At 36.2% G+C, this 24,473-nt stretch overlaps 4 protein-coding genes and 1 long non-coding RNA gene across 8 annotated transcripts in view; 2 read left to right on the top strand and 3 right to left on the bottom strand.

Annotated features, from left to right (window-relative positions):
• Positions 1-136: 136 nt before the first annotated feature.
• Positions 137-5,237, bottom strand: Hr96 (Nuclear hormone receptor HR96). 2 transcript variants are annotated; one of them, XM_012367444.2, is made up of 6 exons: positions 5,063-5,237; positions 4,582-5,007; positions 2,398-3,728; positions 2,073-2,289; positions 1,581-2,000; positions 137-1,313 (listed from the first exon to the last, which is right to left on the bottom strand). In XM_012367444.2, the coding sequence occupies exons 2-6, from the start codon at positions 4,717-4,719 to the stop codon at positions 1,116-1,118; spliced, it is 2,304 nt and encodes a 767-aa protein (XP_012222867.1). In that variant the 5' UTR covers positions 4,720-5,007; positions 5,063-5,237; the 3' UTR covers positions 137-1,115. The 2 variants fall into 2 exon arrangements, with proteins under 2 accessions (XP_012222867.1, XP_012222868.1); XM_012367445.2 differs by having other exon boundaries at positions 2,398-3,156; positions 3,244-3,728; positions 4,582-5,230.
• An 888-nt stretch (positions 5,238-6,125) lies between these two features.
• On the bottom strand, positions 6,126-17,017 carry LOC105672613 (lymphocyte cytosolic protein 2-like). Of its 3 annotated transcripts, XM_067354291.1 has the most exons (10): positions 16,876-17,017; positions 15,940-16,286; positions 14,194-14,256; positions 13,453-13,511; positions 11,778-12,397; positions 11,265-11,620; positions 11,054-11,192; positions 7,786-7,959; positions 7,293-7,431; positions 6,126-6,930 (listed from the first exon to the last, which is right to left on the bottom strand). In XM_067354291.1, exons 2-10 carry the CDS (start codon positions 16,144-16,146, stop codon positions 6,783-6,785), a joined length of 1,905 nt encoding a protein of 634 aa, XP_067210392.1. In that variant the 5' UTR covers positions 16,147-16,286; positions 16,876-17,017; the 3' UTR covers positions 6,126-6,782. The 3 variants fall into 3 exon arrangements, with proteins under 3 accessions (XP_067210392.1, XP_012223091.2, XP_012223092.1); XM_012367668.2 differs by lacking the exon at positions 16,876-17,017 and having other exon boundaries at positions 15,940-16,023; XM_012367669.2 differs by lacking the exons at positions 13,453-13,511; positions 16,876-17,017 and having other exon boundaries at positions 15,940-16,082.
• On the top strand, positions 13,028-15,107 carry LOC136999719 (uncharacterized). The gene is made up of 2 exons (XR_010890042.1): positions 13,028-13,619; positions 13,991-15,107. It is a non-coding gene; the product is annotated as an uncharacterized lncRNA (long non-coding RNA).
• Grx3 (Glutaredoxin 3) lies at positions 16,995-18,481 on the top strand. Its single transcript, XM_012367671.2, has 2 exons — positions 16,995-17,129; positions 17,481-18,481. Exons 1-2 carry the CDS (start codon positions 17,080-17,082, stop codon positions 18,115-18,117), a joined length of 687 nt encoding a protein of 228 aa, XP_012223094.2. The 5' UTR covers positions 16,995-17,079; the 3' UTR covers positions 18,118-18,481.
• A 1,207-nt stretch (positions 18,482-19,688) lies between these two features.
• Gprk2 (G protein-coupled receptor kinase 2) overlaps positions 19,689-24,473 on the bottom strand; it is an 87,492-nt gene continuing 82,707 nt past the window's right edge. Inside the window, exon 9 of the transcript XR_010890035.1 lies at positions 19,689-21,402. The gene's annotated coding sequence lies outside the window, so the exon portion shown is untranslated. The remainder of the gene's footprint in view (positions 21,403-24,473) is intronic.

Raw genomic sequence — 24,473 nt, 5'->3', positions numbered from 1 at the left:
TTAACAGATTCGAAAATGCATCCAGTAAGTGTGACGCAATGCTTTATCGTCGCCATAAATTAAATGGATATATAGTTTGAGAAAAATAGCTCTCATTTGAATACGAATACTTATCGACGTAAAATTACATGCAACATACTTTTGAAAAATATATTTATATCAGGTTATCACAATTTATCGCGTGCACATTGCAACAACAACACGTACACACGTACAATATCTTTCTTCTACTCTCATTTACATATATACTTTGACTAAATTTACTATATTACAATTCATATAATCAAGTTTACATAATTAAAATCTCGTTCTTTCAAGATGTCCTTCGGAGCGCAAAGTTTTCAACATTTACAGTCTTGAACTATATATTCATATAGATATATTGCAAACGCAAGTCTTATCTTATAAATAATGTACATTTGCTTAGAGAATAAAAACTTTGACAAGATATAATCCACGTGTTAAAAAAAATATATATATGTATATATATATATATATATATATATTTAATCATCTTTCGAAAAAACATGATTGGAACAGCCACCTAGGAATTATGCTGTCGTTGTACGCGTACATTTACTCTTAGCACGCAGTAAGAATGATAGAGCTCAAAAGATACTCCGTGAAAATACTTAACAATATAACATGTACTTATTACGAAGCAGAATATTGCCATTCTTAATTATGACATGGCATTCTTACCATTAGTTCTAGTACAATTAAAGTTGCTGATTTTCGATGAATCGTGCGTAAATGTGTTCCGCTTGCAGAGCTACTGAATTGTGGCAGACATTGTATCACTTTATGTTAAGCTCATATTGCATTAACCGGCTTCTTTTTTTTGCTTTCTACGTTTTCTCGCATGCTAAACTATATGCTACATAGTCTTCATTTCGTCGCACGAAAATCTCGAGAGTCATTGAAGTATCGCTGTATACTATCATTTATATAAAAAGAGGCGATGCAAATGAAATTTTACTTAAAACAACCTTATTTTATAAATATCTGAATTGGCGGTCCCAGGTATCGGCTTCTTTGACTTAGGATGTCGTGCGGAAATATATTCCAGCACAAATGCAATAGCTCCTTAATTCTCATACGTAGAAAATGAGAAATCAATGCTTCAAATCGAATATTTCTATAAGCAGTGGCTCTACGCTGGATGGATTGACGTTCAAGTAAACTCCCACGACTTCGTCGTTGAGTTTATGAAGCTCGGAAATCTTCTGTATCAATTTGAGGAACGTGGATTTGGCCTCGCAGCCGGGATAAACGCTCTCCAGATATCGTCTGAGGAGATAATAGTATGAATTCTAGAAGAAAGAAATGCAATACATGTGAAAATATAGTCTGAATTTTTCAAATATGTTGAAAAAAAATATAAGAACCTATTAATATTTTATAAACATTCTGCAAATTTTTATTTTGTTTCATTGTAAAGATATATTTTAATATACATATGTATCACATATGTATAATAGTTCAAAATTATGAGAGAAAATCAAAGATTTTTTATACTCTTGGACACTAGAAAAGCAAATAAAAAGTGGCAAATTGATGTATCTGAAGATTTTACTTACTTGCTCTAGTTTAATAACATCCCCGTGCACAACCCTCGGTCTATCAGGCGTGAACAAGGCGATTGCGCTCAAAATTAAAATAATGTTTTCATCCCGCCAGCGTGGATCAAATGTTCTCACAAACCTCGCGTGTTCCGCGTACAAATTTCCTTTAGCTTCTTTCAGAACGTCAACTTTAATATTTGACATACTTTCTTGGCTATGAGGTATCTTCCACATGTCTTTATCCGGATCGTAATTGATGGCCGATCTCAAAATCATCATTTCTGTGCAGCCGCCTTTCAGCAGGGCTAACTGATCCTCCTGGCACATATTCTTGAAGGCGTTTATCTTCTTCGACATTTTTATCAAGCGCCTAATTGCTATAGCCGTTAGATTTATTACGTCTAATAGCATTGGATCAGATTGTCCGAAATTGTTCTGAAAATAAATATCTATCTTTACCATCCGTTCTTACTGAACGCATTATCGAACATAAAAGTTCAGCATTACCTTGAATTTACATTCCTCGCCAACTAAATTCGTTATGTCATCGTCTAAGGGAGCCAATAACGCTTTATTGGCAACTATCAGCTCGTTCAATTTCGCTCTCTCGGCGTCATTTAATTCTCTACTGCTTTGATTGCCGCCGAAACTAGAAAACGCTGAATATTCCAACTTGATGGCCTCGCATAGAATAGACTCTATCGAATTAGCAGCGATTGGTATCCTGAAATAAATAATTCAATTTCAATGGCGTTTTGAAATATTTCGCTTACTTCATCATGTAAATTATTAGAATCATTAAAATACGTACGCGAAATTAAGTCGATCGTACCTTTGAACTTCCTGGAGAACATCTCTGGTGACATCGGCAGTATTTTTATTCCAATCCGTACTCGTGCCAGGTTCCAAGTTTTGATTCTTACATTCTTCGGTATTACGATTGGTAATCAAATCCGTCAGGATCGGATTCTCCACGTGGCTACCTTTGGTCTTTGGCGTGGTGACGTTACTACTACTACTACTATTACTACTACTACTACTAGTATTATTTTCCACAACTTCTTTCGGCTGACTAGCCGTTTTGTTGTCACCTGCGTCGGTCGTACTGCTCACGCCGTGCTCCTCCAAGAACCGCGTTATGTGCGGATCGGCTGCCAAACACGTCGCCATATCGGGATCCGCCATAATTTTCATTATCACCCTCTGATCCTGAAATATCTTCGCGAGCAAACTCGAATTGCTGGCGAACTTTGTGAGCAGCGCGGGATCCTCTTTGAATTTGGCGACCAGACTGCTCCCGCTCGAGCACGTTTCCTTCGATTTCTGACACAGCGTCTCTTCTTTCGACGGCGTGAGACTCAAGTCCGGCTGACTCGTCGCGCTGTACGCGAGAGAATTTTGCTCGAATTTGGAGTAACTAGGCGCGCTCTCCTCAAACGGAGAACTGTACATCGTCGCGTCACCGTTCATGTTTACAAATTCGGTGCTGAACTGCAATGGGCTCTGCTCGAATTTCCCCGAGTTCGTGGGAGAACTCTTGTCCTTTCCCGTGTTCTGTGGCGTCATGTTGAAGTCGGTGAATCTCGCACGGCTGTGAACAAAGAATGCCGATTTAATCCTTCGCGATTCTATCTCTACGTTGTTCTTTACATACAGAATAGATTTGCATTCGTCGTACCTGGCAAGATTGGATCTTGAACCATGAGCGGACTCCTTCAGCATGTCTAATGTCTTCGTTTCAGCGATATTCGTGCTCTCCGGTGGACTCGATGGACTCGGCACGCTCGCCGCCGTCACCGGGCTCATACTTTCGACTACATTCTGCCTATTGCCGTCTAAGTCTGTGTATTTCCTATCAGATTCCCAAAAATATGTCTCCGATATCGTCGACGCGACGGAATTGACCGACATCGACGTGTCCTCGAACGTACAGTCGTCCACGGAGTCCTTTTTGATTTTTGACGCTTTGGCATTGTCGGATTGAGTTCGTTTCTTCGCGCGATTCTTCTCGATCTTCTTGCGCTTCAGGACTTTGTCTTCTTCAGACATTATGTACTCCTTGCGCATACCAATACTAAAACATTTGTCCAGACGACATTTTTGGCAAAAACGTCTGGTTACTGGCGTAATGTTACAGTTTTCCGTGAAGGGACATTTGAAGTCCTGCAAATAACAAATCTTTTTATTCGCTGGCCAAATAATATCAAAATGAAGTTTATTTATTGATTTTCTTACGCATTTCAGAAACTTTGCGCAAAGATGCTCTTTGATTTATTTTAAATAATCAGGAAATAAATTACAGTATAATCTTTTGTTTTGTCATGAAAACGGAAATCGTTTAAAGTTAGAAAACATCAGTATCTTATCTAAAATTCTTAACAGTCTGTTGCTAATGAATTTCAATGTGCGGAATCTACTTATAAATTAAATAATTGCGTCTTTAAGCATTTATTATTAGAAATTTAAAGGTCACAAGATATGCTTGCTTATTGAAACCAATATGATTTCTTTATCATATCAAAAATTTATGTCTACATTGTAAACATGAGAAAATTATTTTCAACTTTGTATCAGCTGATAACATAGTAACGTAACATTCCAAGTGAAAGTAAAGTTATCACTTACAGATAACTAAATTTGTTGGAAAAGTGAGCTGCCTAAAAACTTTTCTAAGAATTTCAAGAAGTCTACATTGAAAGTTTTTCAATATAAAGATTAATCTTTTCAAGTTTAGAAAAAAAAATAAGAGTAAAATATTCAGCACAGTGATCTGATTCATTCTTCTCGAGGAATTGAATTTGAATTCAAAATAATAATAATAAGAATTTGAATTGTAAAATAAGCGACTAGTGAGTCGTAGATAATCAAGATTCAGCGCGATAGCTGTTCAATTCACCAGACTCACGAATTGGATTCAACGTCAAAATTTCTCAATGCTAGAATTAATCTTCTCAAGTTCCTCCGGAAGTGAATTAGTTCAGCAAAAACCTTGAGTCAAAAGCATAAATGAATTCACCTTGTTCTTGAGCGCATTCCTCCTGAAGAAGGCCTTGCAGCTCTCGCAGGAGACGGCGTTGAAGTTGTAGCCGAGCGCCCGGTCGCCGCAGACTCCGCAGATCTTGTTGGCCTCCCTCGCCGGCTGTTCATCGTCCATTGCTCCTGAGGTGGCGTTCTCGCGAGCGGCGATTAGCACGTCTTATCTAACGCAGGCGGTAACATCGTGCTCCCCTCTCGCTCTCGCTCCTCTTCTCACTCTCCCGTCCCGTGTACAAAATGTGCTGTCGCTCCCAAGCGCCGTCGCCGTGACTCACGTCAACATTGTTTATCACATCCGTGATGCACGCCGCGGGGGTCGGATCGCGACTATTTACCGCTCACGGCGGCCAGCATCTTCCTCCGCCGCCACGATTCATCCGCAGTCCAACGCCCCTCGGATCCGCGCCTACAAAAGCTCCTTAAGTGATCGAACCGAATGAAGCGCTCAATTGACGGCTCACTTGTCAGCAGTTAACGAGGCGGTGTGCACAAATCCGTCGTACAATCCGTTCCGCCATCCTTCCCCACTTTGTCCCACTCCACGTCTCGCGCCATCACGCTGCCTGCATCACCCGCGCGATGCAAGATACCGTGACACCCCGCGCACGCATTAGCTGCCACATCGGCTGCGTTCGGAAAACAGAACGTTTGAGCACTCGCCTTTTGAGAGGCAGAACCGATTGGTAGATCTAGGAGAATGTATGATTATCACGCAACGGTTGCGCAACCGTTGAGTGAGCACATACGACTCTCATTGAGAGGACTTGTCTGAAACTTAATCTAAATAATTTTAACAATTTTAAAATTTATATCAACAGGAACAAAAAAATATTTTAAATTAAACATTGTAAAGTTTAGTGAATATACATGATCACGATTAACCAATCCATTCTACGGATATATAAAATTGTAACGCGAGAACAATTATGCCGACTATTGAAATGCGATTGTTCCCTTTTTTGAGCTTGCTCAATCTTTAAATAATTTCACATTGTATCGAGCTTGATGTAAAACGAGGGGATGGCGCTCGATTTTACTTCTATCAATTAGCTTGGCTCAAAGTTCACGGACACGCATACATAATACGACACGATTGTCACGATTACGCGAGACCAGATGGATTTACGGCGGTCGATCGTCAGGTCGTCAGGTTATTTGCCGCGATACATAAAAATCGAATACATTTCGCCACTATCGGAGAAAGAGTAAGGACGGTCACAATTTTAAAAATCATTTTGTAGACTTGACCTGCTGGCAGGTCGGCGTTAACAGCGATTATCCTTATCGCTCGTATTTCCGTCTGCGACCGAGATAATTACCGTACGGGCGTGTATGCGATTCGTATGAATCACGTTTACAAAATTGGATCGTGCGTGGAATCGATTAATCGGGAGGGAAAGAGGAAAGCGAGAAAACATGAACAGCTGTAGGAGAAAGTGATAGGACGCGGTAATATTGCATGTTTCATTCATGGACGTGCAATCGCGCTCGCGTTGCGCGTAAAAAGAGAGAGAAATCCCGCAATATTTTCTAAGAAAAATTTAATAAAGTCTTAATACACGTAATCACATTGATCTCTCGAAAGAAATAGAGACGCTTCGAGAGAACTAAAGATAGCTTATGCGCACGAATGATTGATCACTTTGATGTCGCAACAAAATGAACAAATATTAACTTTGATACACAAAAATACTGATACGATAAAAGTAACGATACGATATTATGCCTGCTTGAAGAAATATTCTCAACTCGATGATATAAAAGCTATTCTCTTAGACAATATGTCAGCCATAAATATATATACATTTTCCATGTTTAAGTAAAAGATTGAGATATATTAAAAAGATATATATAGTATGTTTTCTATAACAGACCCGTTGCTCAATAGTGGAACTTAATTAAGTCATTTTCTTCAAAGGCACGCATAGTAGACAAACAGATCAAACTGGAACAGCTTGTCATCAGCTTAATAATAATGTAGCAAATATTCTTGCTGGACGCATATTGTTTCAGAAATACGAAAGCACCGTTTAATATTTCCTCATTAGCCTATTAATGTTTTAGTTCTGCTTCAAGCAAGAATCTTTGCTTGGCAGTGTTTATACATCGCGCACGATCTCATATGCGGCGATGTCATCAACGAAATTCTTCCTTCGCGCCTACGATTGTAATGAACTATAATCACTTTGGCGGAGAGTCAGTCAATCTCGTACTTCCAGTCTGTATACCATCGCTGTGGAGTATTAGTTCTTCATTTTTGTGAAACGCCACCATCTCTTCAATCGACGAGAAATTTTTCTCGTCGACCTTTGGAGAGCCCAAAGCGTATCTAAATAATTTAACAAATTCTTCTCTATTAAATTTGATTAACAATAAGTTAACGAAAAACATCTCTTGCATGACAATCACTAAATTTAAATATTTTTTTCCATTTTGTTGACAAAACATGAAATAAACTGGAGTACTGATTTTTCTTCAGATAGAATGTTGATCTTAAAAATTTGTCCAATCATTTAAGTTAAAAATATTATTTTACATTTATATTAATGTTAATAAAAAGTATATTCTGTCATAATTAATGAGAATCGAAGTTATAGTCCGGTGCTCATAAATACTCGAAAGTATACGGACAAAAAAATATGAATAAAAAACTGAATAAAATGGAGTAAATTTAATAATCAGAATACATACCTATTGTCGTTCCTCTTCCTAACTGAAATGTTATAAACCTTATCTCTGTACCAGAGGACTAAAGTAAAAGGATTGTTAGGTTTCGTTGTTGATGGCCTCACGAGAAAATATCCATCCTGCGAGTTATTGTAAGTACCTTCTGAAAATGTATAATTCCATATTTAAGTAATTTTCTTCCTTCTCAGACTGCTACTTAAGTTTTATATAATTTTCGTGTTTTAAATAAAAAAGATTAAAGCGTAGAAAATCTTCCGCAAAGATATAACTACTTTATGACACATGAATATATTTCAATATCTATATTAATATTCGCAAAAAAGTATTTAAGTAATTAACTTTACAGAATGTTGCACAGATTTTTTGACAAAGTTTTCAGAGTTGATTTCCTTCTTAAATTTCACTACTAAATATATCTTTTAAAATCTTATTTCTTATCTTTTTAAATGAAAAAGTTTTATCTTCAAAAAAAGAAAAAACTCTAGCTGATACGTACGTTCTCTGATAAGAGTAATCCCTTGTTCTCTCGTAACAGTATGATACCACGGCTTGTCCGTGTATGATTGTCTGTCGGGCGGTGGTGGCAGCGGTCGCGTGGCTCTCTCGTTTGACGGTGAATTGTTACTGCCAGAATGAGGTAAAGTGGCAGATTTCTTATCTGGCGATCGCTCTGCAAATACATAAGAAAGTCAAGATCAAGCTGCGAGTAAATGTGACAAATTGATACAATAATTACCGCTCATTTTCTTAATATGTAAGTGAATCGAAGAACCAGAAATAGAGATTGAGAGAAAAGAAAACTAAGAAAGTGAACGATACGAAATTTATTTCAACTAAGAGAAATTTCCCGCTTTCTCGCTCGAGAATTGATAAGAAATTGCACAGATCGTTCGCGGAAAATGCGAGAGATGCGTGATTTCTGAGCCGGACGAACAAATCGCGTTATAAGAAAGGCATAATTTATTTTTGAAGCCTCTTTTCCGCATTGCTCATTGGTCGTTTCGCGTTGCGTGTTATTACGTGTCATCGCAACGTTCGTGTTGACGATTTTTTTTATTACCGATTGTTTATCATCAAGATGATTTCGTTTGGCAGCTTGTATCTTTGTATACAAAAGGCAGAAGTGCTTTGAAGAAAGTAGAGGTTTAAATTATTATATAACGGGAAAAAATTGCGTGCGCTTGTGCGGCCTAATGTAATGAATTCTAAAAATTCTATACCGCTGATCATCGGAACAGCAAACACATTTATATTTATACAATTCAAAATATATCAAATAATATAATACAAATTAATGGAAAATAATTCAACAATCACAATTTTATAATAATAATGTGAGAGATAAAATATGATAAAATATTCTAAATTGTTATGCAAATATTTAAGAATCTTTTTGTAAAATATACACGCAGTCGATTGCGCTACTAACTTGCTAAATTGAGTCGAGCCTGCGTAAGGGCCGCTTGCGTCAAACACTCGGAAAGACTCGCTTGCCGGCGTACTGCCGTATTGAGCGATATATTCCGTTTCGTGTCACTGATTATAGTTGCCATTATCGCGAATTTGTCACGTTTCCACGGCGAGTCGTGAATGTAACTAAGCGTCTATTGAGAGAATGTATACGTGTACCGCCGTTGATTTCTCTATCAATCTTCTATGATTAACTGGCAGTGATTAAATTGCTACCAAGACTCGTTGCAAAACGCGTTAATATTGTATCAAACGTTGTTTTTTTTTTTTAAATAAATATCTTTTATGTAGCAATTGTCGCCTGTCTTCCGCGTGTCGATTTACTTTAGTTAAATATACAGTCGCGAGTCTTTCAGGCTGCACCGAGATTCAAGGAACAGGCTTGGTACGCGACGCGATCGTCGCAAGAACTCCGGCGAAACTGAGATTTAAATCTGATGCAGGTCTTTTTAAACCATCGCAAAAAAAAAAGATGAGCGATGGTCAATCCGTTGGTCTCTCGGCATGGGACTTCCGAGGCGCATCCGAATACGTCGCGTTTAAGAATACCTTCCGTGAATTAGATCAGAAAGATCAACGATCTTCTTCTGCGATCGCAGAAGAACAAAAAAGATCCGACAATGGTGTCCTTCAAAGGACGAAATTCTCGATAATCCGTGTATTTTTATAAAATTGCGAAAGAACTTTCAATTTCGTCCGAAAGCGCTTGCCTCTATAATTTAACTTTGCCTACAATAAGCAAAATTGCAAATTATATTGCAATACAAACATACACATCTAATTACAAATTGCACTTAATTATTGTTACACTATCATTTCGTCGGAAATTCCTAGCGGAAGACGCGGTGAGCGAAGAATTATTATGGTTTCCAAAATCTATTTCCGTTCGCGACCGCAGTTCAGTGACCTTCAGGCAAAAAAGGAACAGATGTTCCATTAGCGCGCACGCACGCGTCGAGCCGCGATCGCATGACGATCGCGCTGACAAGTATAAACGCAGAACGTCGCAGAGGAATGCGCCACTCAATCGTTTTATATACCTGGCGGCTCAGGTGGTTGCGAATAACAACACGTGGACAGGCCCCTCTTGACTCGCACTATCATATCGGCGACCTCATCGGCCAGACGCGTGCCCAGGCCACCTAGGAGCTGTTTGCTTAATCGCAGATAAAAACAGGAACACATTCCATCACCCGGTGTTTTCGCTCTGTCAATCTCTGACGATCGTCGCTATTAAATCCTCGCGCACGCGTCCTTATCGCGGCTCGCGATACCGCGTGCAATACGCGATTGTAAATAGCCGCAGTTCGCGTCTTTATCGTCCGTCCTCGCGACTCGCAGCTCCTTTTTCTTTCGCGGAAATCCGTGCGCCAATCTGTGCGTTGCACTAATCGCGAGCAGGATACTGCTCTATTATCACTTTGCCGCAACAAAATCTACTGCGTTTCTCACCGGTGCTTCTCACTCACTCGGGTCGAAAATCGTCAAAGAACTATCTTCCCGATCTCGCCCGACAACAGCATGATCTTTTATTCATATTGAAGGTCGAAGGTTTCGCGCAAAGTTCCGCGTACAAAAAATATTCTGCGAATTGTGAATAATCGCGGCGACGTCGATCGCATGTTGTACGACAAAAGATAATTTTTTCTTCCGACATAAAGACTCTTACGCGAATCGGGCATTGAAAACGGTGGCCGGCACACGACTGCTCGCAATATCGAAATGGCAATGCGCATCAGGTTGCATGGGAACTAAAGATGGGCAGCAGCATTTGTCAGCCACGTGTTCATGAGAAATTCTTACGACGACGATGCTGCACTCATCTTTACTGCATCCTGCACTTTTTTTCATTCGTCATTTCTGGACCGCGCGTCCCGCGACGCTTCGCCCTAATATTCCATTTGTTTACTGACGTAACAGCGAATCACGTCCGTGCAAAAGAGCACATCTAATTGCTTCTTCGTTGAGTAGAGCGATAAAATCAGCGAAAGTAAAATTTTTAAAGATATCAATTTTAGAGTTCAATGGCGAAAATTCTAGTTAAATTATATTTCTAAGTCACAGAATCAATTATATATTTCCTATCACTTCACGAAACACTATCGTGCTACTAAAATTCAAAACACAAAATGAATAATAATCCGTTTACGGAAAAAATTTGATCCAGGTTGGTTGGATTCAGGTAACATCTCTGGTTGCGTGGCAAAGTAGAAACTAATATTCTCCGTTTCTTCCTCACAGTTCATCGACACAAAAAGAATAAAGAATACAAAAAAATAAAGAAGAACACTAACCTTTGAGTTTTTCTGGCCTGGTTCTGTTGGGAAAAGTGGAGGGAAGTAGAGACCGTGGTTTGCTGGTAGGCAAAGGAGGCGGTCCTTGATTCGTGTCGTTTGTCCTTTGAATGGGCGTCAAGTAGTCGTTATCCTCCGTCTAACGCGACAATGAGAAAGTGAATAAAAAATAAAAAATATTTCAAAAACTTTCAAAATCATCGAAACTCACCTCCACTTCCTTAATAGCCTCGTAAATCTCGTAGTCCTCTTGCTCATCGTCGTAACTGGCGGCGCTGGACGGCGCTTTGTAAACACTCTCGACTGATCCTTGACGACTGTTGTGCAACGACAGCTTGCTGTCGACCCGCGAAATCTCCTTCTGCTGCTCGACGACGTTTTCATCGAACGTCTCGTACTCGTCTTCGCTCTCCTCCGTTCGCGCTGGCAAATTCGCGACCAAATCGAGGTTCCTTATGGTGACCGGCGGTAATTTGAATAACTCTTTGTCGAGTCCTTTCTTAGTCTCCAGGGACGTGTGGTTCTTGTTTTTCTTGGGATCCGCCGGCGGCGGCACGGCCATCCTTCCTGAAGACATATAATTCGTCATGACTCCGATCTCATTGTTTGTTTAATCCTTTCGGCGCACGGAGAAACTAAACAATATAATGTTTATTAATAATACATCATTATTAATAACAGAATCGTGATCCGAAAGGATTAACGCACAATTCAATGCACTAACTTTGTGTTTTGTTTTGCTCCACAGAAACGCGTGAGTGTATTTTTGGCGCATTGTGTAGAAAAGATTTCTGTGCGAGTTTCTTATCGGTGGCTGCTATCGGTATTTTTTTCGGCGGCAGCACTTCCGGTTTCGGGCCGATAGTTGGCTTATTATTCGGCTGATCTTTTTTGCGTTGCCGCAACTCTTCATTCAGCATCTCGGCTAGACTTTTCTTTGTCGTCTCGTCGTGCAGTTTCGAAACGTTTCTCGTCAACGGTGGCTTCGCCTCCTCGAAATTCGCGTACGTATTCTCCTGGCAGGGTTCATCCTGACAGGACTCATCCTGGTAGGATCCGAAATTGGCGTAAGTCTCTTCCACCTCCGGTTTTATTGTTTTCTTCGACGGAATTTTACTAATCGCTTTCCTGTTGTCCCACAGAGACGCCTGCTTGATCATACTCGGTTTTATGACTTCCGACGTATTTTCCAAGGAGTGGCTCTCCTCGGTCGTCTCATCCTCAAAGTCGGTCCCCCAGGAACCGCTGTCACTTAAATGATCATCGTTCTGTGGCATTTCTGTCTTGTGCGACACATAGTTCTCCGGAAAGTTTTTCAACTTTTGCACAAATGCCAATAATTTACTGAAATAAATTTGAGTTTTATTAACATTAAAAGAATACCTGATATCTGATAATAAAACTAACTAGAAATTAGACAAGAAAATTAGAAAACAAATTAGATAAGAAAATTAATATTTGTTACATAAGCAAAAAAAATTAAAAAGCACAAATGTTAATAATTTGCTGAAATAAATTTAAGTTTTATTAACATTTAAAAAAAAAAAATACTTAATACCTGAAAAAAAATTAACTAGAAATTAAACAAGAAGATTAGATAACAAATTATATAAAAAAAAATTAATATTTGTTAAATAAGCAAAGAGAATTAGAAGGCACAAATGTCAATAATTTGCTGAAATAAATTTGAATTTTATTAACATAAAAAAAAACTTAATATCTGAAAAAAAAATTAACTAGAATTAAAGAAGAAGATTAGAAAACAAATTAGATAAGAAAATAAATATTTGTTAAATATGCAAAGAAAATTAGAAAGTAGAATAATAAGCAGTATTTTGCGCGCAACATAGCGGTACGCAGCGTTAAAACGTAACGCGACAGAAGAGTGTAACGATCGAATGCGACCCATGCGGTGGAATTATGCATTTATGCATGACTTGTGCAGTCATCAGATAATTAGCAGGTCGCGCAAAACACATTCGTCTCAATAGCTCACAACGTCGTCTTTTTAGAGCAGCAAGTTGATTCACATAAATTATTAGTTACGTGACTTCCCTTGTCATATGCATAACACAATAATTTTTGCTACTAGAAAACTGTTTCTTAGCGAGATTTTGACATATGCAAATGATTTTAAAGGCGATACTATAGAATTAATGATGTGTTACACGATATTTTCTCTCCGCGTAACAGATGCTCGCTACTGTGTTGCTCATACATTTTGCACGCGTAAATACTTGTAAACGCGAGCGCGACGGGCCGTTCGCATACTGAATAATCGGATACCGTTAAGAACGCTATGAGGTGCGTGAGACACGATTCCGTGAAGAAGAGAAGAAGAGTAGACGGAACAATGTGACGCGGACAGAAATAAAGCTGGATTTGCTTCGCTCTCTCACCCTATCAATGGACGCGTGAGGTCACTCTTCCAGAGAGCCAGCTTCCCATCCGTCAAGTGCTGGAATAATTACAATTAATTAAGGGACGGCTAGCGCACGCGTCGGCTGTCTCGAAATATTGCTGCTGCGGCCGGGAAAAGAAGCACGGGCTCGCGTTATCAATGGAAGTGGGTAGATAATTACTGCATGCGTAGCGCGTGTCTCTCCCATTACAAGTGCACGATTCCGTGACTTCGCGAAACTGTGTAATGTTAAAAAAAAAGAAAAAAAAAAAATGCATCCAGTAATAAAAAATAAATTTCTGTCAATTCCATGTTGAACATCACTGTATTAACAGACATAAACGATGCGAAACATAAATATAAATATATGCGATAGCTACGCAACTAGCTATAATCTATAGATCTTCCATTAGAAATCAAAATTAATAAACCTGTTTGAACAAATGAGTGAAAAATGTAGATATATATACATTACTTTTAAGAGCAAATATTTGAATTCCAAATTTACTCTTTTGCTGAAAATAATGTTTTTTTAGTTGGCCGATTAAATAACGCGGATAACGCGAAGATTCTGCTAATGGAACGTTTCATTTTCAAGACACTCTATACATTCGAGCGACTCAGGGGTCATCGACAGGAACACCAGTGAAGCATCGTTAGCCGACAAATGAGACGAAACCGAGAAATCGCTTGCACGGACGCCCGTTGCCTTGGTCGTAAAATAAAATAATTTACTTACGAGAAACTCGTCTCCATCAATCTGCCGTTTTGCCACCGCCTTACAATACTCCTCCAATCCATTCTACAAAATCAGGAAATTTTTTTAGTCAGCAGGATATACAGTGCTGATAGAGAGAGAGAAAGAGAGAGAGAGAGAGAGAGAGAGAGAGAGAGAGAGAGAGAGAGAGAGAGAGAGAGAGAGAGAGAGAGAGAGAGAGAGAGAGAGAGAGAGAGAGAGAGAGAATGACACGCACACGTATTCGTATCTCTCGTGTGCCATGAAAAAATGCGCATATCCTTATTGATAAAAAAGGGAAAAAACCGAGTTATCAATGATGTGTTGTAAAACATATCGCCGCATATCTAATCCGAACTCAAATATCTTGCTAAATAAAATAAAATAAACTGGAATATTATTATATAAAATACTGAAATATTGTTACACAACAAAAAAAATTGATTTCAGAAACCTAAGCCATATTTTGAGCTATAATAACATTGTTATAACTCGGAAATTTAATGTGAAGTCGTAAGAAAACTATCACGGCGATATGCCGACATTGGTTTTAGTTTGTCAGGTATCCGGGAAAGCTACAAGCCCGACTGTACAATGCACACGTCCCTTTCGCTGGTCAAATTCTTTTGGAAGAAAAAAGTATTGTTTGGAAGAAAGAAGTATGGGAGAAAGAAGTATTCCTATAATGCTGAATAATCTGGTGAAACGTTCAGATTACATAGCAAAAAGTTATCACACAAAAATTTTTTCTCCTAAAAGATGTGATGATATTGTGCATATAGTTTTCAATTAACTACTTTCAATAAGCTACCAATAATAAATTAATAAAATATATTACAGAAGTTTTATACAGTATGATATTATTTCACTACACTTTCAAGAAAATAAAACGAACGCAGAACGTGAAGAAAAATTAATCGATATAAACTCAAGTAATTGGTATCGGAACATTCAATCATTTATTTCGATTATTTTCAATCTAAATTAAAGCAGATAATACATTTGAAACTAATGATGTGAATCCATTAATCATAATCAACATCGATTGACTTTCACGTCTAAGCATCTGCGTTTCAGTTTTTTATTGTTATTTAATGAGATCAATATTTTTATTTCTTTTACTCTACTTTTTTATAGCAAACTTATTCTTCAACTTTGCATTTCATCAATATACTAATGTAATCGTGAAAAATTTATTAAACATTTAAAATACAAATTTCTTATTTTTTCTCTTACATATATAAAACTAAACGCATATTTATATTTTAAATATGAATAAAAAAAGATCGCAAGTGTAAGAAAATGTTGAGGTTGCGAGTGAAAGAAATGAGCAAAAGTTGGAAAGTTTAATCGCTGGAAAAGTTCTCTCTCGCGTCAGAGATCCGCGCCTTTCCGACTGGCGACGCTCTTTTTGCCACATAGTCGTGCTATAAATATACATACCTCGTGTATTTATCGCTAGCACAAGGCACGTGTATTTCGCATCTTTCGTGTCGCGCGCGTTAGGTGTTCCCCGCGATTGGTCGCGTCGTGCTATTGACAGTTGGTGGACCGTCATCGAAACGCTTGTATTTACATTCTGCCATTTCTACGCTCCTCTACATTTTCTCGCATTTTCCTCCATTTTTATCCATTTTTCTTATCATACAAATTCATATCTGTGCCGTTTTAGTGCACGAAATATCCGTGAAGTGTACAAATCGCGACGGATTCGTCGCTGGAGCGACGCGATGACGTCAGCGAACTCACCTTGCGCAGCAGACACAGCACCTCTTCTGTGTTCCAGGTGGAGATGTTATCAAGGGCTTCTCTCTTCGACAACTTCTTGGACATTACGGCCGCGCACGGTCGTGGAAAAAAAACTATCGCACGTGTACGTTCACCGCCCGGCGGCATCTGTATTAGCTTTTTACGACCGTGCAGTCGTCTGACAAGCCCCCCCATCGTTCTCTTCATAGCCCTTTCTCCTCGTTCTCTTTCTCCTGGCTCTTCACGACCACCACCCTCGCGATAGCCAACGGCTATCCGCGCGATTGGTCACTTTCTCGTGGTGCACCTGTGTGCGCCAGGTCTGTCTCGAATGAGATGCAAACCCTCTGTAATAATAATTTTGTATATTAGTATATCTTTATATATATATATTTACTTTTACACAAAATGTGAATTCTAATATTCCCAGAATCTTTGTTATATAGAATATTTTGCAATTCGTGTTTTTAATTTTAATATCAGATTCTAATTTAGAATTAATTTTCTTGAAGCAAAGTTCAGAAAAAATAATATAAAATAGATAACATGTTAGTTTTCATGATAAAAAATTATAATGATGTATTTGAACAAATTAAAAAAATTAAATTTTGTTGAGTTTTTTTTCAGCTAACTGAAAACTGAGAGCGAGTCATATAACCTACTGTTTCAGTAATTCGAAACTTTGAATGTATCAGAATATTCTTATAAATCTTCGCAAGCTTATTATTTTGCTGAAAGTTGAAAAAAGTGAAATTGTAGATAATAAAATATGCTAAATTTTGAAATTAACCTACAAGACTTAAATAAGACTTCACATTTAAAGTAAATCTTAATCCAAGTAAATTTAAGATAAATGTTACAAATAACGAATATGTAATTCATTTAAGCTTCAAGTTTCAAACTGTAGCGGATTTTTTTTGGCATTTTGTTCATTACCTCTTTCGTTCACGATACTGCATTTTTCTAGAACTTCTACGGAAACAACGCATGACTGCACTGAAGCGACATCATGCGTTCGAAAAAGTTTGCAGCCATCAGCGTAGTGCCAGAGGTCGCGTAGACGCGCTTGCTGTCGGTAGGAGTTGGCGTAGAATTGTGTATTATTTTATAGAAAACCACGCGATATACAAGGGTGACACGATGACTGTCACCGAGCTAGCCACGCAGCAAGATTTCGACGATTTCGTCAAGTGAGTAATCGAAAATTCTGTAACAATAATACAACGGCAAATTTATAATTTTGTCTCGCACGTTGCCACTAAAATAAATACATGTCATACATGATAACAATAACCTGTTTAAAAATGTAATTATTACAAGTTTAATTAAGAAAAGACAGTTATATATCCATATTTTTACCGTCAAGCAATTATTTTTGAAATAATAAATTTGATAAAAAATAAGAGTAACATGATTGTCATTATTTTCATTTCTTCAATCGAACTTTAATATCGCATGATAATGACTTTATCAGTATATGATTGTGGTGAATGCTCTTTGATCTTCTGTAATTTTTCATAAATGTGTTCTTATTACGCAAGGTCCGAGGAACTCTCCGTCGTTCACTTTCACGCACCATGGGCAGAGCAATGTTCCCAAGTAAATGATGTGCTCGAGGAGATGAAAAAGTTGGACCAGTATAAAAGTGTAAAGTTCGCCAAGATTGAAGCGGAGAATATACCTGAGGTATCTCTGAAGTCCGGAGTAGCTGTTGTTCCCACTGTCCTTTTGTTGCGAAACAGTGGCATAATAGACAGGGTGGATGGTGTCAATGCCACTGAATTGACTGAGAAAATCAAACGTCATTTGAATAACAAGGATGCCCCTTTGTTGAATATAATCAAGTCGAAGGAATCTCTCGAGGATAGACTGAAGAAGCTGACAAACCAAGCGCCTTGTATGTTGTTCATGAAGGGAAACCCGCAGAATCCACGATGCGGCTTTTCCAGAACGATTGTTTCCATCCTAGACAGTTACAAGACAAATTACAAATCGTTCGACATATTACAAGATAATGATGTTAGGGAAGGACTTAAAAAGTTTAGTAATTGGCCAACGTATCCACAACTGTATCTATATGGAGAATTAATTGGTGGATTGGACATTGTGAAAGAGATGAATGAGTCAGGTGAACTAGAAAGTATGCTACCGAAAATGGAGAGTATTGACACAAAGTGAATTGTAAAGGTTAAAATTTTTTTCAAGAATTAAGTAGCTACTTTATCTATCAATAAGTTTTTAAATTATTTTCTAATTTGTATTCATAACATGGTTCTGAAGTTATTTGTTCAAATCTATTTAACTAAATAATTTAAATTTGATAACGTATTGTTACGAATAACTTTGGAAATACAGATGTGTGTGTTCCAAGTAATAATTACAATTAATCCTAATATCAATATGTGGAATATAAGAAGGGAATGTGTTCAGCAGAGAATATAATGAAAATCATCAAATGTATCAGATGTACATTTTGTAAACCAGGATTATAACAATGTGTCAAAATTACAAATAAACAAAATCTTTGATCGTGCAAGGAAAATTATCTAATTCCCTTATTTGATTTTGTCATTACTATAAAATTATGTTTCTATTGGTTAATTTAATATATTTTATAATTTTTTCTTCATTAATCTTATCTTATCTATATTTCATGTGTCAAACATAACGTTGAAAGTTTTGAATTATAGTGCAAAAATATTTATCATGAACATTATGATCTAAATATAACTAATTTGACAGTATAATACATTTTTTTAGATTCGGTCAAGCAACGCCATCTGAATATGATAATTAGGAAAAATGTAATAATGTTCCAATATTCATTCATAGATGGCACTAGAATTCAATATTTAAATTTCTTTCTTCACTTTAACATTGTAGGCAAGTAGTTAATATAATTTTTTAAATCTTTAGTACAAACGCGTAAGCAAACAATACGTATGTCGAATATTTGTTACAAAGCGACATTTCAAGTAAGCATATCATTGATTAATTTTACTGTTACGCGATTACATAATGTAATATATTCAGTGTATGACATTTTATAACGTGTGTTTCTTAATTTCTGTATTTAATTTAATATAAGATAACATAAAAATTCAAAACATAAAACATGAAAAACGAAATAGCAATCACTACACAATCTCACTACGACACTATAAATAATATAATAGATGTATCAGGCTCTGATGATTGTTAAAATCAATAAATTTGATAGGAGCGTAAAGAGCCAACCGCCAGATATTCGTGCGAAGGTTATCGTGTATTAATTTATAACCATTGAACAATACATTAAAAAACAATGTTTTTATAAATTAATACACGATAACCTTCGCACGAATATCTGGCGGTTGGCTCTTTACGCTCCTATCAAATTTATTGATTATAAATAATATTTTCTATTTAATCAAACTAATAAGATGCAAATATAGAAACTAGTAAAATAAATGGAGGACAATTTATATCGCGTTTGTAACATTAATCTATTCATGCAGTTAGTGTTACAACCCAGACAAAAAGTTCCATAAAAACAAAGTTATCATACGCGATAGTAAAATCAAAAATTTTAATTCCTCCGTAAGAAACGATAATAGTAATACGAGGACGATAATGCACAGTAATGTCTCGTTAGATAACGAGCAACTCTTCGTTAGATAACGTTAATAACCAGAAAGGATATATTTCAAAAGTTAAAACAGATCAATTTTATTGATAATAAGTTTTAATTATTTCTATTTATATTATTTTGCAGAAAAATCATTAAATTATGTTAATTAAATTTAAAATGAGAACATTATATATAATTTATATAACATTTAATAGTAACATTAATTTATGTAACATTTAATTCAATGTATCATTTTATGTAACATTTAAGGCTCATCTACAATGTGCTCTTTGCTTCCTGTTTTTTGCTTTTTGTCTGTTATCTTTTTGCCTCTTTGAGCACTGTTTTACCGATAATCATGTTTCTTGTCATGTGTTTCTTGTTTCTTACGAAGTTCGTCAACTTTTATCTCGAGCGACAGAAAACAAAGAAACATCGTATGACAACAATGGTATCGAACATTTATTTATTTTATTCAATCGATATTCATAGTTTATACATTAAAATTATCCTAAAATATTACCTTAAACATCATTAGTCAATAAGAGTGCTGTTGAATATTGATCTATGATTAATCAATGTGAAATAACATTTTTCTTCGGAAGTTCAGAAGAAACAAATTGTACATGACAATGTTTCACAGTTCCATATGACAAAAGTACAAGAAACAAACAACAAAAAGCAGAAGGCACGAAACAAGACGCAAAAAGCACATTGTAGATGAGCCTTTAATGTCATTTCCCACACAGCACAAAACATCCTATGACATCTTAGGGATATCTCAATGTCCTGAGGATTACCTGAGAATTACCTGAGGTAATCCTCAGGACATTGAGATATCCCTAAGATGTCATAGGATGTTTTGTGCTGTGTGGGTTAATGTCTATCTGTCATGTAATGATAACAGCATAATTGAAATATCGAATGTTTAGCAAGGTTGCAACCTTTACTGTTCGTAGGAAAATTGCCAGAACGGAAGGAAAAAGGAGTTTGCATATGCTACTCGAGTATGGCTTCCTTTATAAATAAAATGTAGCGGTTTTTAATCATATACGTTATATTTTTATTCAATTCTCTTTAAGATACAAAATTTTTAATTTTTAGGATTTTAATGTATTATTCAAGTAAACTTTGTAGAGTTTATTATAATATTTGTTCGTAGTATTTGATCAACTCTACCACGTTAAATCTATCGAATTCCAGCAATTTCTCTCGCGGTTATTTACCCCTCGTATTGCGCAACGCACGATCGTTCGTTATCGCGTCACGATAAAGCATGAGGCATCAACTAAATTTCTTATCTACTGCGTCCAGTTAATAGTCATCGAATCACGAGCAGATATAACTTTGTTTATTTCCATAACTTTATTATCGATACTTGACAGCTGACGAGTAACCAGAAAAATGTATCGTTATTTAAATGTAAAATCATCAAAATATGATAATGATAATTGTTATGCAAAATGATAAAAAATATCTCTAATAAAATTTCTAAAAACTAATATTGCAATAATTTTAATTTAAATCTATTTGTGTTTCTCTCTCTCTCTTCGTTAAACTTAAATTGTATGTATGCAACAAATGCACTTAAATAAAATATTCTTCTTATTTAGTGTATTTGTTTCAAAAGAGTGGCTGTATAAATTTTTACCTGACTTGAAAAACAGTTTTTTGAAAAATAAATTCTGCTGACGCGATATAGCTTGATTCCTCTTGATTGCATTCCTCGAAAAGAAAAAGATAGATATCATCACGATGACGTAAGTGGACCTCGCCTCTACCTTTCGGTATTGATTCACTGACGTCACCGAAGAACATCCTACGCAACAGGAGTTCTTAATCCTGTGGCTCAGCTGAAATCACATTTGCATATAAGCATTAAAAATCTCGATATAAAACTTATGAAAATAACTATAAACTACATTTTTTTTCTTTTATAAAACAATCTATGCATATTTAAAATAGCAAATGTGCCATTAGTAGATTATTATACACACTTACTAATATAGCACTATTATCATTTCAAAAAGCAATGTTTTTTATGCGATTTTAATTTACATACTAATAATATGTACATACTAATATGTACATACTAATAATATTTCTGAACGGAGTGATGCAAAGTATGGCAAAACTGCTTATTATCACATTTCTTTTCTTTCATCACTAATGCCGCTTCACGCATTTTCATGTTTAATGATGCATTCCGATTCTGCAAAAAATGATATAATAGCGTTAAATTATAATACCTTCTGTGTAAACAGATCCGTGATGTTTCTCTATCATTATGTACATCAATCTCATTCTTTTTCCCTCTCATTCAATATCTTACGAATCTTTGAATAATATTTCGTCATCCGTATAAACAATTTAATTTCTGCAAAGTAACTTATTTAATTATTGCAGCGACATCAAATATAACGTTTCAGATTATTCCACAACTCAAAAATTAATTCTTTGGGTGTCTCTTTTTAAAAAGCTAACATAATATATAATAATAATATAATATATCAATAATATAATATAAACTAATAATATAAAATAAAATATAGTAAATAATAAAGTAAATATGAGCAGTAGCAAAAATAGAGCTAGTGTTGGAAAATTGATATTGTCGAAGTTTCTCTAAATTAGTTACATCCTAAATTATTGTATAAAATTATTAAACTAAATATTATTTAGTCATAATAGCTAAATAAATATCTTTCTTGCACCAATATTAAATTATTTTAATCGTGAAGCTATTCTAAAAATAATGAATGATTTTTGGAGAAATGAGTATATATTTTATAACTGTCAGTTTTAGTGGAAGTTTCAATGTGCTAAAGTGTCAGACATTTGTAAAGCAAATCGCTTCGCCTTTCGCAAAGTAACATAAAAGAAATCGACGCACCGCAGTCAAAGAAGACCGGTTAAAGAACGATGCCGAGAGAGGTCGGTCGAAAAAAGAAACAAAAATTATATACATTCTTTCTATCTTTTTTCCCAAACCTTTCAACTTCCCCCCCGCATACTTCCTTTTTTTGTGTAACTTTCAACGGTCCGTGAATCCAGATACATGAGCATCCAACCGATTGCAAAATAATATCTAACGCAATCTAGTAGCCATATGCTTTCAAAATAATTTTTTTTGCTATTTTCTTTCTTGTGCGATTGATCTCTCTACGTTATGTAACAAAATTGATTGCGCTCATATATGTAAAGTGCTACTCACACTTGTTCCTATAATTATTGGCTGCAAACTTGTCAAAATACAAGTTACAATTAGTTATGAATATTAATAAATATTGCATGGCTTCGCTGAAGTGACTGACCTTTCCATGCAGTATAAAAACATATATCTCAGAACACGCTTCTTAAAATATTTATATGATACTGATAAACTTAAGAACAAAAAAAAAACGAATTCCCAAAACAAAAATGAATGTAGAATCATATATGAATCATACCTTATTATTCAGTCTCTCGTTAAATTTTCACTGACGTTCGCGAGTGCGAAAGGGTCGCCGGGAGTAATCGATGAAACGAGATTGTGCAATCTGTGAGTAATTTGTTTGCACGCCGCATGATAAGGGCGGGATCTCGCAAATTATTGTTCGATCGTCGCGTGGATGAGTCTTTTAATTGTTCGATTTGCAGGCATACTTCGATCTTGCTCGACTCGCTTTTAAATAACTCGCATTAACGCGACGATCGATAACTATTACTTAATCAGTGGGTGAATATATTAGAAAGGTAACCGATTGTTTGCGAAGAAGGATCGCCACCCGACAAGGTAAAACGATCGTATCGTTTTATCATGAACGAGAAAAATCGATCGATCTTTTAATTCTTTATTGCATATGTTAATCAATACGTCTCGACAAATACACTCATTTCTCAAAAGATTATTGGATTGAGTCATAAATAACTTCCGCCGCGCGGTAGCAAATACTTATCTAACAATAAGAAGTAAAAGCTATTTATGATTCAACTCAATATTTATCAACACTAAAATAGCTTTACGATTAAAATCATTTATTAATATTTGCGCGAAAAACACATGATTAAATAATATCTTAATTAATAGATATATATTTGTAGTAATTATATGATAGAACAGAAGAAAATATAAATTTCCCAAAAGTAGCTTTATTTTTTCCCTTGATGCTCATCTTTGCCGGCAGCTGCGATGCATCTTTTTCACGCAGTAAATTTTCAAGAATTTATTATCGCCAAAACGCGATTGTTTTGCAAAGTCAAATAATATTCTTAAAATTAGCTCGTGTTCAACGATAAGATGAAATGGTTTTCAACAAAAATGCAAAAGCGGTAAAACTGCAAATTTATTACACGGAGCTCAAACATTGCAGACCTAATACGCCGCTCAAGGTGGAAGAAGTGCATTCTCTTAATTATTACACTTTCCGTTACCTTGCAACAAAATAGCGCATTGCAAGAGACAATCGCGATCGTATCATGTTTACGGCATTATTGTGATAATGCGCGATGCGTTGCAATGCAATATTTGACACCGACACGTGTAGTAAGAATATCGCGGCAATATATACGAGTAAAACAAGTTTTAATGAGAGCAAAAAAAGAAGGAAAAAAATCGAGCAAGCGATTTCCCATCGAAAGAAAGCACGTATCGACGTTCATAACGACGTCAATGTTCGATTTTCCGAGAAACTCTTCTCGTTACAGCAAATTGCGTTAATTCTCGGTCTCAGTTCAGCGAACGAATAACGCGCCAGTTAAACGTAAAATTGCTTGCTTGCAAATTCATATCGAAATTTAAATTTGCGTCACGAAGACATATTTTTGAAAAAGTGTAACAACTGAATTTCACATGAGCGAACTACGAAGTGACTGTCAGACTGGAGAACGTTAACTTGTCGCCATTCGCTTCCGCACGTCAACTCGATTCTTAATCCGCCACGTA

Source organism: Linepithema humile, chromosome 4 (genome assembly GCF_040581485.1).
Source record: "Linepithema humile isolate Giens D197 chromosome 4, Lhum_UNIL_v1.0, whole genome shotgun sequence".
NCBI lineage: Eukaryota > Metazoa > Arthropoda > Insecta > Hymenoptera > Formicidae > Linepithema > Linepithema humile.
The sequence above is the reverse complement of the archived record's forward strand: the minus strand, read 5'-3'. Positions and strand labels throughout refer to the sequence as shown.

Bases quoted from the DNA above. Each gene is read 5' to 3' on its own strand.
- LOC105672613 (XM_067354291.1), bottom strand. From the start codon at position 16,146: ATGAAGAGAACGATGGGGGGGCTTGTCAGACGACTGCACGGTCGTAAA. The intron at 14,257-15,939 runs GTGAGTTCGCTG...CTGATTTTGTAG, and splicing joins TGCTGTGTCTGCTGCGCAAG to AATGGATTGGAGGAGTATTG. The intron at 12,398-13,452 runs GTGAGAGAGCGA...AATTTATTTCAG, and splicing joins CTCACGCGTCCATTGATAGG to TAAATTATTGGCATTTGTGC.
- Hr96 (XM_012367444.2), bottom strand. From the start codon at position 4,719: ATGGACGATGAACAGCCGGCGAGGGAGGCCAACAAGATCTGCGGAGTC. The intron at 3,729-4,581 runs GTGAATTCATTT...TGTTATTTGCAG, and splicing joins GGAATGCGCTCAAGAACAAG to GACTTCAAATGTCCCTTCAC. The intron at 2,001-2,072 runs GTAATGCTGAAC...ATTTATTTTCAG, and splicing joins GCGAGGAATGTAAATTCAAG to AACAATTTCGGACAATCTGA.
- Grx3 (XM_012367671.2), top strand. From the start codon at position 17,080: ATGACTGTCACCGAGCTAGCCACGCAGCAAGATTTCGACGATTTCGTC. The intron at 17,130-17,480 runs GTGAGTAATCGA...TTATTACGCAAG, and splicing joins GATTTCGACGATTTCGTCAA to GTCCGAGGAACTCTCCGTCG.